Consider the following 16,071-nt stretch of genomic DNA (forward strand, 5'->3'; position numbering starts at 1 on the left):
GGGGAGATTATATAGTGCAGTGTGGGGGAGATTATATAGTACGGGGGGTTATATAGTACAGTGTGGGGGATTATATAGTGCAGTGTGGGGGAGATTATATATTACAGCTGGGATTATATAGTACAGTGTGGGGGGGTTATATAGTGCAATGTGGGGGGGGATTATATAGTACAGGGGGGTTATATAGTACAGTGTGGGGGATATTATATATTACAGGTGGGATTATATAGTACAGTGTGGGGGGGGGGTTATACAGTACAGTGTGTGTGGGATTATATAGTACAGTGTGGGGGGGAGGGGATTATATAGTACAGTGTGGGGGGAAGGGGATTATATAGTACAGTGTGTGTGTGTGGGGGGGGGGGGGGGTTATATAGTACAGTGTGTGTGGGGGGGTTATATAGTACAGTGTGTGTGTGTGTGGGGGGGTTATATAGTACAGTGTGTGTGTGGGGGGGTTATATAGTACAGTGTGTGTGTGGGGGGGGTTATATAGTACAGTGTGTGTGTGTGGGTGTTATATAGTACAGTGTGTGTGTGTGGGGGTTATATAGTACAGTGTGTGTGTGTGTGTAATATAGTACAGTGTGTGTTTGTGTGGGTTATATAGTACAGTGTGCGTTTGTGTGGGTTATATAGTACAGTGTGCGTTTGTGTGGGTTATATAGTACAGTGTGCGTTTGTGTGGGTTATATAGTACAGTGTGTGTGTGTGGGGGGGGGGGGGGGGTTGGGGGTATATAGTACAGTGTGTGGGGGGGGGGTTATATAGTACAGTGTGTGGGGGGGGTTATATAGTACAGTGTGTGGGGGGGGGGTTATATAGTACAGTGTGGGGAGGGGATTATATAGTACAGTGTGTGTGTGTGTGTGTGTGTGTGTGTGGGTTATATAGTACAGTGTGTGTGTATGTGGGGTTATATAGTACAGTGTGGGGAGGGGATTATATAGTACAGTGTGGGGAGGGGATTATATAGTACAGTGTGGGGAGGGGATTATATAGTACAGTGTGGGGAGGGGATTATATAGTACAGTGTGTGTTTGTGTGGGTTATATAGTACAGTGTGTGTGTGTGGGGGGGGGGGGGGTTATATAGTACAGTGTGGGGAGGGGATTATATAGTACAGTGTGGGGAGGGGATTATATAGTACAGTGTGGGGAGGGGATTATATAGTACAGTGTGTGTTTGTGTGGGTTATATAGTACAGTGTGTGTGTGTGTGTGTGTGTGTGGGGGGGGGGGGGTTATATAGTACAGTGTGTGGGGGGGGGGTTATATAGTACAGTGTGGGGAGGGGATTATATAGTACAGTGTGGGGAGGGGATTATATAGTACAGTGTGGGGAGGGGATTATATAGTACAGTGTGTGTTTGTGTGGGTTATATAGTACAGTGTGGGGGGGGGGGGTTATATAGTACAGTGTGGGGAGGGGATTATATAGTACAGTGTGTGTTTGTGTGGGTTATATAGTACAGTGTGTGTGTGTGTGTGTGTGTGGGGGGGGGGGGGGTTATATAGTACAGTGTGGGGAGGGGATTATATAGTACAGTGTGGGGAGGGGATTATATAGTACAGTGTGGGGAGGGGATTATATAGTACAGTGTGGGGAGGGGATTATATAGTACAGTGTGTGTTTGTGTGGGTTATATAGTACAGTGTGTGTGTGTGTGGGGGGGGGGGGGTTATATAGTACAGTGTGTGGGGGGGGGGTTATATAGTACAGTGTGGGGAGGGGATTATATAGTACAGTGTGGGGAGGGGATTATATAGTACAGTGTGGGGAGGGGATTATATAGTACAGTGTGTGTTTGTGTGGGTTATATAGTACAGTGTGTGTGTGTGTGTGTGTGTGTGTGTGGGGGGGGGGGGGGTTATATAGTACAGTGTGTGGGGGGGGGGGTTATATAGTACAGTGTGTGTGTGGGGGGGGGTTATATAGTACAGTGTGGGGAGGGGATTATATAGTACAGTGTGTGTTTGTGTGGGTTATATAGTACAGTGTGTGTGTGTGTGTGTGTGTGTGTGGGGGGGTTATATAGTACAGTGTGTGGGGGGGGGGGGGGTTATATAGTACAGTGTGTGTGTGGGGGGGGGTTATATAGTACAGTGTGGGTGATCGGGAGAGGTTATGAAAGCAACATCAACACACAACACGTGTCACACCCGACCCCGCCCCTCACCACATCATCCTCCAATAGGATCCCTGCCTGCTCCCATTAGATAACCAGCCCTATAGAGAGCACATTGTATAACCAACACTATACACTGAATACAGTCCTATAGAAGGACATTATTTATACAGACCGTCCTATAGAAGGACATTATGTATACAGACAGTCCTATAGAAGGACGCTGTACACACAGAGTCCCGCATGTATATACAGCAGCCAGCTCTGCATGGCTCGGTGTATGGAATCCACACACATACTATAGATAGGTCTGTAGGCCGCACACCTCGTTGTCATGGAAGCGGAGATCATTCCTCAGCAGACACACGATCACTCTGGCCCGACCACTCATCTCTCGATCTCTCCTCTCAGTCTACAGAATACTACAACAAGGAATTCCCAATCACTGACCAGACACGCCCCATTCTGTGACCTCAGGGACCCCGCCCTCCATGAGCTCAGCTGCAGTTCACCCTACAACCACCGGAGGGCCTCAGAACTTTACACGTGGATTCTATTCACAGTAACAGTATAGGCGCTCAATGGACTGACACCCGTCCAGATAAATGGCAGACAGTCTGCATGGCGCTACAAGGAGATAGCCTAGGTATTCAGGCGCAGTCCACAGGAGGGCGCTCAGGCTCCGATGTCCTCTCTAGACAGAAAGTAATAATCAAATTCCAATATTCAATTTTTCTAGTGTAAACTATAGGATTGTAACAGATCCGGGACACCTTTGGGCACTCCGAAAGAAAGTAATGTGTCATGCATAGTGCCCCCTCACCCTCCTATCAGGCACTGGTCTGAGCCCCATTCCTGTCTGAATATTGTGTCCGGGTTTCAGGCGGACTAAAACCCGGACACATGATTCAAAACCTGAACTGTCTAGGTGAATCCCAGACAGGTAGCAACCCTAATTGCGCAGGAATACAACACTGTATCCATATGACATTTTCATCATTTTTTTCACACAAATAGAGCTTTCTTTTTGGGGGTATTTAATCATCACTGGGCTTTCTTATTTTTTGCTAAACAAACAAAAAAAAGACCAAAAAATTATTTATTTATTTTTTTCATATTTTGTTATAAATTTTTGCAAACAAGTAATTTTTCCCCTTCACTGATGTGCACTGACGAGGCAGCACTGATGGGCACAGATAGGCTGCATTAATGGGTACTGATAGGTGGCACCAATAGGTGGCACTAATGAGGCGGCACTGATAGGCGCCACAGAGAGGTGGCACCGATGGGCACTGATGAGGCTGCACTGATGGGTGGCACTGATAGGTGGCAATGATGGTCATTGATAGGCACCATTGATAGGCGGCACTGATGGGCTGCACTGATGGGTACTGGTAGGCAGCGCTGATAAGTAACACTAATGATGAGGCACTGATTGGCAGTACTGCAGGGCACTGACTAACGGCGCTGATGTGCACTATGTGGGATCAATGTCTCTCTAAGCCCTTGTACACACGGTCGGAGATTCTGACAACCAAATCCGTCGGATTTTGTCCATCGGATTTTGTCCGAAACTGTTGCATACACACAGTCGGACAAAGTTGTCGGAAAATCCGACGTGATGACGTTATTTCGTTAGGACTGGACTACGTTCAGGCTAGTAGCCAATAGCTTTGGTGTAGGAATTTGATCTGAGCATGCGTGGCACTTTGTCTGATCGGAATTCTCTACACATGATCGGAGTATGTCCAATCTGAACATTTTGTGGGAAAATTTTACCGGCAAGTTGGAAAAGTTGGTCCGTCGGATACTCCGACGGAAACAGTCCGATGCAGACCACACACAGTCGGAATATCCGACAAAACGGTCCGATCGGACACATTCCGATGGAATCTCCGACCGTGTGTACAAGGGCTCACAGACATGCTGACAGCGTGAGGGTTGGGGGGGCGATAACTGGCTTATGTTTACTTCTGTGATCTCCTGTCTGAGCTGGGGAGCGACACTGCGGGTGAGCCAATTCGCTGGTGGGTTGGCGGGTCTTCTGCTCCTGCCATGCTCTCTGCTCTTATCCTCTTCCCTTGTCCTAGGCAGCCAATAGGATCACCTGGCGTTTTGGCCAATTGGGAAACGGATCTCATAACCCGCTTCCTGATTGGCCGGGAGGAGGATTAGTGTGAGAATAGCGAATATTTATTCAATGTTGTCACACAACTGGGTGGGCTCGGAGTGCAGTGCTCTGCGCCCCAAGCCCACCCTTTTTTGAAAACTATTAGACCCTCTGGCTCTAATCACGTGTTCAAAAAAAACAAAAACACCTCCTCCATTGGAATCCATGCAGTGGCATTGCTATGGGGGAGCGGGGGATGTGGGCGAGTGCCTTTGTATTGGGGTGGGGGGGATTATACTTGTAGGGGGGATTTGGTTGGGGGGGTTAAATAAAAGGATTTGTGCTGAGAGTGGCTTAGGTGGGGGAATAAGAGAATTTGTGTAAGAAGAGGGGTAGTAATGATATTGAGTAAAGACTGAAGCATAGTCTGGTAGGCGCAAATATGCAAATGTGTGTTTTTTGGGAGGTGTGTTTGGGTGGGGTTAGTTGTGGGAAATGTTTTTTATGTTTTTTTATTTAGTTATTGTATTATGAAAAAAATCCCCAAAAATTATTTGATTGAAAAAAAGAAGAGGGGTTTATTACTGGAAGGAAGGGTATATGGGCGTGTGGATTTGTGATCAGAGGGGAGATCTGGGGGGGTGGTTCAGATCATTTGTGTAAGAAGGAGGGGTTTGGGGGGATTTATGCTATAAGGAGGGCTATGGGGGGGGGGTTGTGCTGAAAGGGGGGACAGCTGTGCAGGGAGGGGGAGAAGAGGGGATGATTTGTACGGGGGGGGGGGGGGTAAGAGAATTTTTATAAGAAGGAGGGATATGGGGGCATTTGATGCTAAGAAGGGGGATTTGTGCTAAAGAGGGTATATGAAGTGATGATTTGTGCTGAGAGGGGGGATTTGTGTTGAAAGGGGGGAAATGAGGGTGATGATTTGTGCTGAAAGGGGGTATATGAGGGTGATGATTTGTACTAAGAGGGGGGATTTGTGCTGAAAGTGGGTATATGAGGGTGATGATTTGTGCTGAGAGGGAGTATATAAGGGTGATGATTTGTGCCGAGAGGGAGGATTTGTGCTGAAAAGGGGTATATGAGGGTGATGATTTGTGCCGAGAGGGAGGATTTGTGTGAAAGGGGGTATATGAGGGTGATGATTTGTGCCGAGAGGGGGAATTTGTGCTGAAATGGGGTATATGAGGGTGATGATTTGTGGCGAGGGGGGGATTTATGCTGAAAGGGGATATATGAGGGTGATGATTTGTGCAGAGAGGGAGGATTTGTGCTGAAAGGGGGTATATGAGGGTGATGATTTGTGCAGAGAGGGAAGGATTTGTGCTGAAAGGGGGTATATGAGGGTGATGATTTGTGCTGAGAGGGGGCATTTGTGCTGAAAGGGGGTATATGAGGGTGATGATTTGTGCCGAAAGGGAGGATTTGTGCTGAAAGGGGCTTTATGAGGGTGATGATTTGTGCTGAGAGGGAGGGATTTGTGTTGAAAGGGGGTATATGAGGGTAAAGATTTGTGCTGAGAGGGGGTATATGAGGGTGATGATTTGTGCTGATAGGGAGGGATTTGTGCTGAAAGGGGGTATATGAGGCTGCCAATCCCTCCACTGCCTTCCACTCACACAACGAATAAAATTTAAAGTACTAACAATAATTTACAAAGCCATCCATAACTCTGCCCCTAGTTACATCACTAATCTAGCCCCAAAATACCAACCAAGCCGCTCTCTTTGGTCATCCCAAGACCTCCTGCTCTCTAGTTTCCTTGTCACCTACTCCCATGCTTGCCTCCAAGATTTCTCCAGAGCCTCTCCCATCCTTTGGAACTCCCTACCCCAATCTGTCCGACTGTCCCCTAATCTATCCATCTTTAGACGATCCCTGAAAACCCTTCTCTTCAAAGAAGCCTATCCTAACTAACACTGTTTTACTTCCTCCATCAGCTCATCCCCCACAGCTATTACCTTTTGTATCAATTGACCCTTCCTTTTTAGATTGTAAGCTCTAACGAGCAGGGCTCTCTGATTTCTCTTGTACCAAATTGTAATGTAACTGTAATATTTGCCCTCATGTTGTAAAGTGCTGAGCTAACTGCTGGCGCTATATAAAACCCGTATAATAATAATAACCTGTATAATTTGTGCTGAGAGGGAGGGATTTGTGCTGAAAGGGGGTATATGAGGGTGATGATTTGTGCAGAGAGGGGGGATTTGTGCTGAAAGGGGGGAAATGGAGGAGAAGTATCGTGCTGAGAGGGGGGAAATGGAGGAGAAGTATCGTGCTAAGAGGGGGGAAATGGAGGAGAAGTATCATGCTGAGAGGGGGTAATTGTACTTAAAGGGGGGCATATGGGGGTGAGGATTTTTGCTGAGAGGGGGAATATTGGGGGGGGGGGGGGGTTTATGCTGAGCGGGGTGATGGGAGAAGGAGAAAGAGGAATTGCGCTGGTAGGGGGTATATATGGAGGTGAGGGTCACTCCACATAGTTATTTAAACGATAGGGGGGTGACACCATGTTTTATCGCACCAGGTGACACCAACCCTAGTGACACCACTGAATCCATCGCTTGGCATCCCTGTATGTAGATGGGGGAGCCGGACGCATGGACGGGGGGGTGTGGCGCCCTCTATGGACCGGCCACCACTGAAGATGCTGACAGATGTCCGTGTGGAGATCTGAAAGAACTGGAAGGAGAGAGCCAAAGGATCTAATAGGTACAATGGGGAGGTTTGGTTCTGGTGGGAGAGCATTGCCCAGGAGATGTCCTGAGGCTCTCACACCACTCTGGTACCCGGCCAAGTTATTCCTGTATTGGTGGCTTCACTCTGCAAACCCCAGGAGCTGTGCCCCTGTTCTTCCCTCTAGGCCAGGATCTGAAGACTCTCTCCTTTCAGTCACAATGCTTTTCAGAGGGCATTTGACAGGCAGTACGGTGTTATATCACCTCCTCATTTAACCCTAATGCTGCACTACCCCACTGCAATCACCTGCATTGCAAGCTGTTGTAGCACGGCCCTATTGAACTCAATAGGTCAGGTTGCTTGTCAAACTCTGCAATAGGGATGGCCTTGCGTTTCGCGGCAAATTTTGCTCGTTTGCGATTCGCCAAACCGGCGGACTTCTGCCACTGTTCGCACGGCAGACATATGCGTTTACATTGTGAAGAACTTTGGCCCATGATGACACATCCATCATGGGGTACAGGACAGCCAATTGAGACATTTCAGCACATGGACAATTGTACATACCCCCTACCTTATAAATAGACCTGATCTGGCGGCCATTTTACATTCTGTCTTTTGTCAGTGTAGGGACAGGACGCTTTGTGGAGCAGGGACAGTCAGTTTAATCACTAGCTATTACTATTAGGTCCACAAAAGTCCTTTTAAGGACTGGTATAGGTATACAGTATATAGGGTTGTAATACACTTAGAATATACTTTCTTTCAAATATACAAAGTATATTCTGGTGCACTACTGCTGACTGCTGTGCTGCTGATTGCTGAGTACACTGCTGACCGATTCTGCAGCTGTCTTTTGTCAGTGTAGGGACAGGTCGCTGTGTGGAGCAGGAACAGTCAGTTTAATCACTAGCTATTACTATTAGGTCCACAAAGGTCCTTTTAAGGACTGGTATAGGTGTACAGTATATAGGGTTGTACACGTATAATATACGTTCTTTCAAATATAGAAAGTATATTATGGTGCACTGCTGATTGCTGTGCTGTTGAGTGCTGACCAATTCTGCAGCTGTCTTTTATCAGTGTAGGGACTGAGGGACAGTTTGGTGTTTGGAGCAGGGACAGTCTGCAAATCACTAGCTACTAGGTCCACAAAGGTCCTTTTAAGGACTGGTATAGGTGTACATTATATAGGGTTGTACACGTATAATATACTTTCTTTCAAATATAGAAAGCATATTATAGTGCACTGCACTGCTGTGCTGCTGACCGATTCTGCAGCTGTCGTTTCTCAGTGTAGGGACAGTTTGGTGTTTGGCGCAGGGACAGTCTGCAATTCACTAGCTATTAGCTAGCTACTATTAGGTCCACAAAGGTCCTTTTAAGGACTGGTATAGGTGTACTATTTGGTGTGCAGTATATAGGGGTGTAATACACATATAAAATACTTGTAAATATAGAAAGCATAGTATAGTGCATTTCTACTGTGCAGCATTGTGACTGCTGAGCGGTTCAGCAGCGATACTACAAAGAGTGACAAACACAATTTAAAAAAAAGTATTATAACTGGTGTGATAGACCAGTGGCCCCCCAAAACGACCGATTGAAGCGGGGTGTTATATACCTTCTTCCACATATACTGCACTTCTCTAGAGACTTTTGTCACAGGGTCATTTAAAAAATGACAGGCAGAGGAAGAGTCAGGCCCTTCCACAGGGGTGGTAGGGGTAGGGCAGGAGCAACAGGCTTGAGCCAAAGTGGGAAATTGCAGAAGGTGCATTTGATTACATTAAAGGACGCACCAGACTTGGTTGAGTGGCTCACTCAGCCTTACTCTTCTGCACCCTCCTCATCCTCTCGATCTGCACCCTCTTCTTCACTCTCTGCTGTGTGCACCCCCAAAGACACTACCACCAACACCACCACCACATACCTTCTGCTTGAGTCACAGGAATTATTTTCCGATCCATCACAAGACATTGCTGATGCGCAGCCACTCTTGGCATTGGATCAGGAAGAGGAGGTAGCAACAACTGCCACTCAGCAGTCTGACGACAGTACCCAGATCAGCCCAAGGAGGATGTGTTGCTGCCTACTCCGAGATCTCTAATTATAGCGGTGGGGAAGGTGACGTTGATGATGACGTGTCTAGTGATGTCACATGGGTGCCCACAAGAGAGGAAGAGGAGGGGAGTTTAGAGGGAGATATGGACCAGCAGATAGGGAGGAGAAGCAGGCGGAACTTAGATTGCACAGGAGGGACAAAGCAGACTGCTAATGTATCAGTAGCGAGGCATCAACCATGTACGGTCACATCTGGCGCTCCCAGGACGCCGGCACATGGTTCCGCAGTGTGGGCTTTTTTAACGTGTACGCTGCTGACAATAGTGTCACCATCTGCAATCTTTGCAGTCAACGCATAAGTCACGGTAAGCCCAACACTCACCTAGGGATGACCGCCTTAAGCCCTGGTACACACGGTCGGACATTCCGATGGACAATGTCCGATAGGACCGTGTTGTCGGATAATCCGACAGTGTGTGGGCTTCATCGGACTGTTTCCTTCGGAGTATCCGACGGACCAAGTTTTCCAGCTGGGCTATAAAATTTTCCGACAACATGATCCGATCAGACTTTGTCCGATCATGTGTAGAGAATTCCAATCAGACAAAGTGCCACGCATGCTCAGATCAAATTCTTAGACCAAAGCTATTGGCTACTAGCCTGAACGTAGTCCCGTCCTAACGAAATAACGTCATCACGTTAAGTACAATCGGATTTTCTGACAAAATCAGTCGGACAAAATCCGTCAGACAAAATCCAACGAATTTGGTTGTCAGAATGTTCGACCGTGTGTACAAGGGCTAAGAAGGCACATGAGCTGCCATCACCGAGCCCAGTGGGAGCAACGGAACCCACAAAGCCACACTCCAGGATCTCACCATCCAGCCTCGTCTTCTACTTCTCCTTCTCCTCTCTCCTCACAATTGTCCTCCACTCCACCTTCCATCATGCCGTCCTCATGTTTTTCTGGAAAAAGGCAGGCAAATGTTTGAGCATAAAAAAATGATGACGCCGGATAACCCTCTTGCCCAATGGTTGACGGCTGGCTTGTCAGAACTGATAGCCCGCCAACTACTGCCATATAAACTGGTGGACTCGGAGGCCTTTCGAAAATTTGTGGCCATTGGAACACCACAATGGAAGGTCCCAGGAAGGAAGTATTTCTCACAGAAGGGCATCCCAGAGCTATATGGCGGTCATGTTCAGCGGCAAGTGAATGTATCTCTGGCATACAGTGTTGGTGCCAAGATACATTCTGACCACAGGCACGTGGTCTAGCAAACACGGGCAGGGAAGGTATATAACTTTTACTGCCCACTGGGTGAACCTTCTGAAGGCGGTCAAGCATGTAACCCGTGGCACCCATGTAGATTTGGTTTTACCGCCACCGTTTGCATGCAGGCCTGGCTCTTCTTCTCCTCCTCCTACTCCATCCTCCTCCCTCTCCTCCTCGGCTGACTCCTCCTTTTCCGCTGCTAGCGTCTCTTCCGCTGCACCGCCCAAGATCCCCAGAACCTATTCGACATGCCAGGTGAGACATTGCCATGCTGTGCTGAGTCTGTTGTGCCTGGAAGCCAAGAGCCACACTGGCCCTGCACTCCTTTCAGCCTTGCGTTCACAGGCAGATCACTGGCTAACACCGCTCAATTTGACAGTTGGTAAAGTGGTGTGTGACAACGGAGCCAATCTGCTTAGGGCATTGAAACATGGCAAAATTACACACGTGCCATGTATGGCACACGTCTTAAACTTGGTCGTGCAGCGATTCGTTGTCAAATACCCTGGGGTCCAGGACATCTTGCGGCAGGCAAGGAAAATCTCGGCCCATTTCAGAAGATCTTAAAGGGCCATGGCTCACCTTGCTGACATTCAGCGGCGACACAATCTGCCGGTCAGATGTCTTCTTTGCGATTGCCCGATGTGATGGAACTCAACCTTCTATATGCTTGATAGGCTGCTCCAGCAGAAATGTTCAGTTAACGACTACCTGAACGAACTCTGTGGCAGAACAGGTTCTGGGGAGCTTGGTTTTTTTTTCACCACGCCAGTGGCTGCTCATGCGCAATGCATGCAGACTTCTGCGGCCATTTGATGAGATCACCAAACTGGTCAGTCACAGCCATGGCACCATCAGTGACATCGTACCTTATGCCTTCTTTTTGGAGCGTGCATTGCATCGTGTCATTGATCAAGCCGTGGAGGAGCAGGAGCGGGAAGATGAGGAAGTTGCAATGCTGGATGAATTCCCGGGGGGGGCTACTCTATCTGAGACAAGTCAACAACAGGAGTCTGAAGAGGAGTCAGAGGAGGATGGTCCCGGGGCGGATGAGAAGGAGCAAGAAGAGCATGCTTTAAACCTTTCTGGGATCCCTGTTATTGTCCATGGATGGGGAGAGGAGAACGAGGAGGACGACATTATCCTGGATGATGAGCAGGAGCCAGGCCACCACACCGCTTCCAGTTTAATGCAAATGGGGGCCTTTATGCTCCAGTGTTTTAACAGGGACCCCCTTATAAAAAGCATAAAGGTCAAGGACCAGTACTGGATGGCAACGTACTTAGACCCCCGATACAAACACAAAATGGCGGAAATGTTACCACCATCACAGAGGGCTGTCAGAATGGAGTGCTTACAGGCCTTGCTTTGAGAAATGCTGCATTCTGCTTTTGCGTGCGCTGGCACAGGAGGAATTCCCACTCCCAGAGAAAGAGTTGCGGGTACCAATCCAACAGCGCCTGCAAGAAGAGGGCGGTTTGAAGATGTGTTGGTGACTTCTGATATGAGGTCATTCTTTCAGCCGACCCATCGACAGGTGTCATCCGGATCCAGCATCAGGGAACACCTAGACCTCAGATGTCCGACTACATTGGGTTAACCGATGTGGACGCTCTGAGAAGCGATGAACCCCTGGACTACTGGGTGGGCAGGATTGACCTCTGGCCAGAGCTTGCCCAATTTGCAATGGAACTGTTGGCTTGCCCCTCGTCCAGTGTCCTGTCCAAAAGGACGTTCAGCGCAGCAGGGGGGCTCGTGACCAATAAGCGCACTCGCCTAGCTCACGACAGTGTTGACTACCTCACATTTATAAAAATGAATGAGGCATGGATCTCGGAGGAATTCAACACATGTGACCAGTAGACCATGTATATGCATAACTCTATAAACGATTTATTTAATCTAGCACACAGACCTTTTTTCTACCTTTGGCTCACTTCCTTGTACAAAAAAAGCACACCGTACTATATGCCCGTACCCTCCTGTTTGAAGAGGTTGAGCGGTGTCATATTTTTGGGTCCCGCAGCGAGTTGCTGGTATCAGTGCTGGTGTCAGTGCTCTCTATCTCTGTGCTGGTCTGGTGTCAGTGCTCTCTCTATCATGGTGCTGGTGTGGTGTCAGTGCTCTCTATCACGGTGCTGGTGTCAGTGCTCTCTCTCTCTCTCTATCTCGGTGCTGGTGTCAGTGCTCTCTATCTCGGTGCTGGTGTCAGTGCTCTCTATCTCGGTGCTGGTGTCAGCGCTCTCTATCTCGGTGCTGGTGTCAGCGCTCTCTATCACGGTGCTGGTGTCAGTGCTCTCTATCACGGTGCTGGTGTTAGTGCTCTCTATCGGGGTGCTGGTTTCAGACAGTGAGGGAGATAGCAGCGGAGAAGCCAATCAGCAGGCAGTGCCAGCACCATGGCTGAGGATCAGCACTGGACTGGCACCTCCGGAACCACCACAGTGGAGCCCTGCATAGGTGGGGGTAAGGGCCGGGCAGAGGGAGGGGCTCAAGCACAGGTTGGCACACTGGGACACTGGCACAGGACTGCACTGCCCTGACTGTGGCACTGATCATCTCCTGCACCCCCTTCATAGCCTGCCCTGACCTTGCCTCTCCTCCATGGCCTTCATGCGCTCCTGAATTGTCAAAATTACACAGATAAAAAAAGAATGCTTGTCGTTGTCGATCCCCAAAAAAAAAAAAACTGGCAAGGATGATAACCCTCCTTACTCTAGCCAAAACAAAAAAACACAAAAAACACATACTTATACAAATGCTAAATTATTGACAATACCCAAACTCTGTAAGAAACTTTGCAGTGCAGGAATCTTAAACCCTTATCCCATTACCCACTATGTAATTGCACAGTGTTGGTTATTTTGTAAATAACAATAATACAAATTAATATTATTACTACAGTATTATTATTGTGTAAACCCTTACTTCATTACCCATTATGTATATTCACAGTGTTGGTTATTTTGAGAAAATAATAATAATTATTATTATAATTATTATTTTTGTGAACCCTTTCCAGAAAATCCTTTCATTACCCCACTATGTAATTGCACAGTTTTTGGTTACTTTGTAAAATAATCATAATAATAATAATAATTATTATTAGTATTTTGTAAACCTTTACTTCATTACCCAATATGTAAATGTACGATACAGGCTACTTTGTGAAAATAATAATAACAACAATTATTATTATTATTATTATTATTATTTTTTAAACTTCTATTTCTTTCCCCACTATGTAAATGGACAATATTGGTTACTTTGTAAAAATAATAACAATAATAACAATTATTATTGTTATTTTGTAAACTCATATTTCGGTACTTACTATGTAAATGCACAGTGTTGGTTATTTTGTGAAAATTGTAATAATATTTTTTTTTTTGTGAACCCTTTCATTGCCCACAGTTTTTGGTTGTTTGTGAATAATCAAAGTAATAATAATTATTATTAGTATTTTGTAAACCCTTACTTTATTACCTAATATGTAAACGCACAATACCGGCTACTTTTTGAAAATAATAATAATAACAACAATTATTATTATTATTTTGTAAACTTCTATTTCATTACCCACTATATAAATGGAATATATCGGTTATTTTGTAAAAATAATAATAATAATAACAATTATTATTGTTATTTTGTAAACTCCTATTTCAGTACTCACTATGTAAATGCACAGTGTTGGTTATTTTGTGAAAATTGTAATAATATATATTTTTTGTGAACCCTTTCATTGCCCACAGTTTTTAGTTACTTTGTGAATAATAAAAATAATAATAATTATTAATAGTATTTCGTAAACCCTTACTTTATTACCCAATATGTAAATGCACAATACTGGCTACTTTGTGAAAATAATAATAATAACAACAATTATTATTATATTGTAAACTTCTATTTCATTACTCACTATGTAAATGCACAATATTGGTTACTTTGTAAAAATAATATTAATAACAATTATTATTATTATTATTTTGTAAACTCCTATTTCAGTACTCACTATGTAAATGCACAGTGTTGGTTATTTTGTGAAAATATTAATAATATATATATATATTTGTGCATACTTTCATTGTCCACTATGTAATTGCACAGTTTTTGGTTACTTTGTGAATAATCAAAGTAATAATAATAATTATTAGTATTTTGTAAACGCTTACTTTATTACCCAATATGTAAATGCACAATACTGGCTACCTTGTGAAAATAATAATAATAACAACAATTATTATTATTATTTTGTAAACTTCTATTTCATTACCCCCTATGTAAATGCTATGTAAATGCACAATATTGGTTACTTTGTAAAAATAACAATAACAATAATAATAATAATAATAATAATACCCCCTATATAAATTCTATGTAAATGCACAATATTGGTTACTTTGTAAAAATAACAATAATAATAATAACAATTATTATTATTTTGTAAACTCCTATATGAGAACTCACTATGTAAATGCACAGTGTTAGTTATTTTGTGAAAATATTAATAATATTTTTATTTTTTGTGAACCCTTTCATTGCCCACTATGTAATTGCACAGTTTTTGGTTATTTTGTGAATAATCAAAATAATAATAATTAAAACATGGGAACTCTGGCACCTCCAGGAGGACCCTCCTTGATCAGGTAATATGAACCAATACGGTAACGACAACTTCCTTTTCCCTCCCCAAGAAAAGTTTTGCCCAGGGTCCAATCAATATTAAAGACGTCCCTGACTACAATATGTGCTATCAGAAGTCTCCCTGCCTTTTCTTTACTTGCATAGTTTGTGATGTAATACTATTTTTATGTATCGCTAAATACTGAATAAAACGTTATTTGTAAAAAGAAAAAAAAAAATAATAATAATTAGTAGTAGTATTTTGTAAACCCTTACTTTATTACCCAATATGTAAATGCACAATATTGGCTAATTTGTGAATAATAATTATATTAATTATTATTATCTTCTTTTTTAATGGAAATTCTTATTTCGTTACCAAATATGTACTTGCACAGTTTTGGTTAGTTTTTGAATATTATTATTCTATAGTTATGATTTCTCTATCAGTAGTTGGTGGTGTATTACCAGGAAATGACCGCTGTGCGTCGCGGTGGAGCAGTGTTGGTGTGCTGTGCTCCCGGTTTCCTGCTCTGGGGGGAGATTGCTGACATCACACTTCTTCTCATTGCCTCCCAGCTGATGATCGGGGATCGGGTTGTTGCAGAAGATCTCGGTGTCGGTGTTGTGGGAAGTGGATCGGATCGCAGTGTTGTGGTCTCCGGATGTGATCTGGGAGTTGTGTAGGAGAGGTGTGGAGTCGGAGGAATAGTTCTCTGCCTGGGAGAAGTCCCGGATGGGCTGCCTTGATGTGGATGTATGATCACCCCGGGGGGTGCCGGAGTATTGGGGGGCGAGGAGGAGCAACAAGTCAGGGTGAGTAATGCAGAGGACGTGTCTGCTCAGTACTCCGCTCCTCTCTATGTCTGCGATATCCTGAACTATCACTTTGGCAGAAGTTGGGGCTCTTCTTCTTCTTCTCCTGGCACGCAAGGGGTTATCAGTGTGCAGTGCCCCTGGCAGCAGACCAGTGCAGTGTCCCTGCAGGGAAGAATAGCAGTGCTGGGTGTTGTGTTGTCACAGTGGCCATGTTCCATTTCCTGTCACTATGCTCTTTGCCCCAGGTATGTATTTACAGTATATACACGATACAATATATATATACTAGACACATATACAGTCTATACACATATACAGTATATACACTATATTCACTATACACATATGCAGTATATACATTATATA

General features: G+C 45.0%; 2 protein-coding genes across 2 annotated transcripts in view; one reads left to right on the forward strand and one right to left on the reverse strand.

The window, feature by feature from the left end:
* LOC143996260 (cryptochrome DASH) overlaps positions 1-2,588 on the reverse strand; it is a 63,584-nt gene extending 60,996 nt beyond the window's left edge. The window contains exon 1 of the mRNA XM_077491226.1: positions 2,454-2,588. Coding sequence (XP_077347352.1) covers positions 2,454-2,519 — 66 coding nt within the window. The 5' untranslated portion in view covers positions 2,520-2,588. The remainder of the gene's footprint in view (positions 1-2,453) is intronic.
* Positions 2,589-15,396: 12,808 nt separating this feature from the next.
* The window catches only part of LOC143996262 (mitogen-activated protein kinase kinase kinase 3-like), a 251,446-nt gene continuing 250,771 nt past the window's right edge, over positions 15,397-16,071 (forward strand). The window contains exon 1 of the mRNA XM_077491229.1: positions 15,397-15,702. Coding sequence (XP_077347355.1) covers positions 15,646-15,702 — 57 coding nt within the window. The 5' untranslated portion in view covers positions 15,397-15,645. The remainder of the gene's footprint in view (positions 15,703-16,071) is intronic.

This window comes from Lithobates pipiens, unplaced genomic scaffold (assembly GCF_037356315.1).
Source record: "Lithobates pipiens isolate NorthernLeopardFrog02 unplaced genomic scaffold, aLitPip1_a1.2 Scaffold_19, whole genome shotgun sequence".
NCBI lineage: Eukaryota > Metazoa > Chordata > Amphibia > Anura > Ranidae > Lithobates > Lithobates pipiens.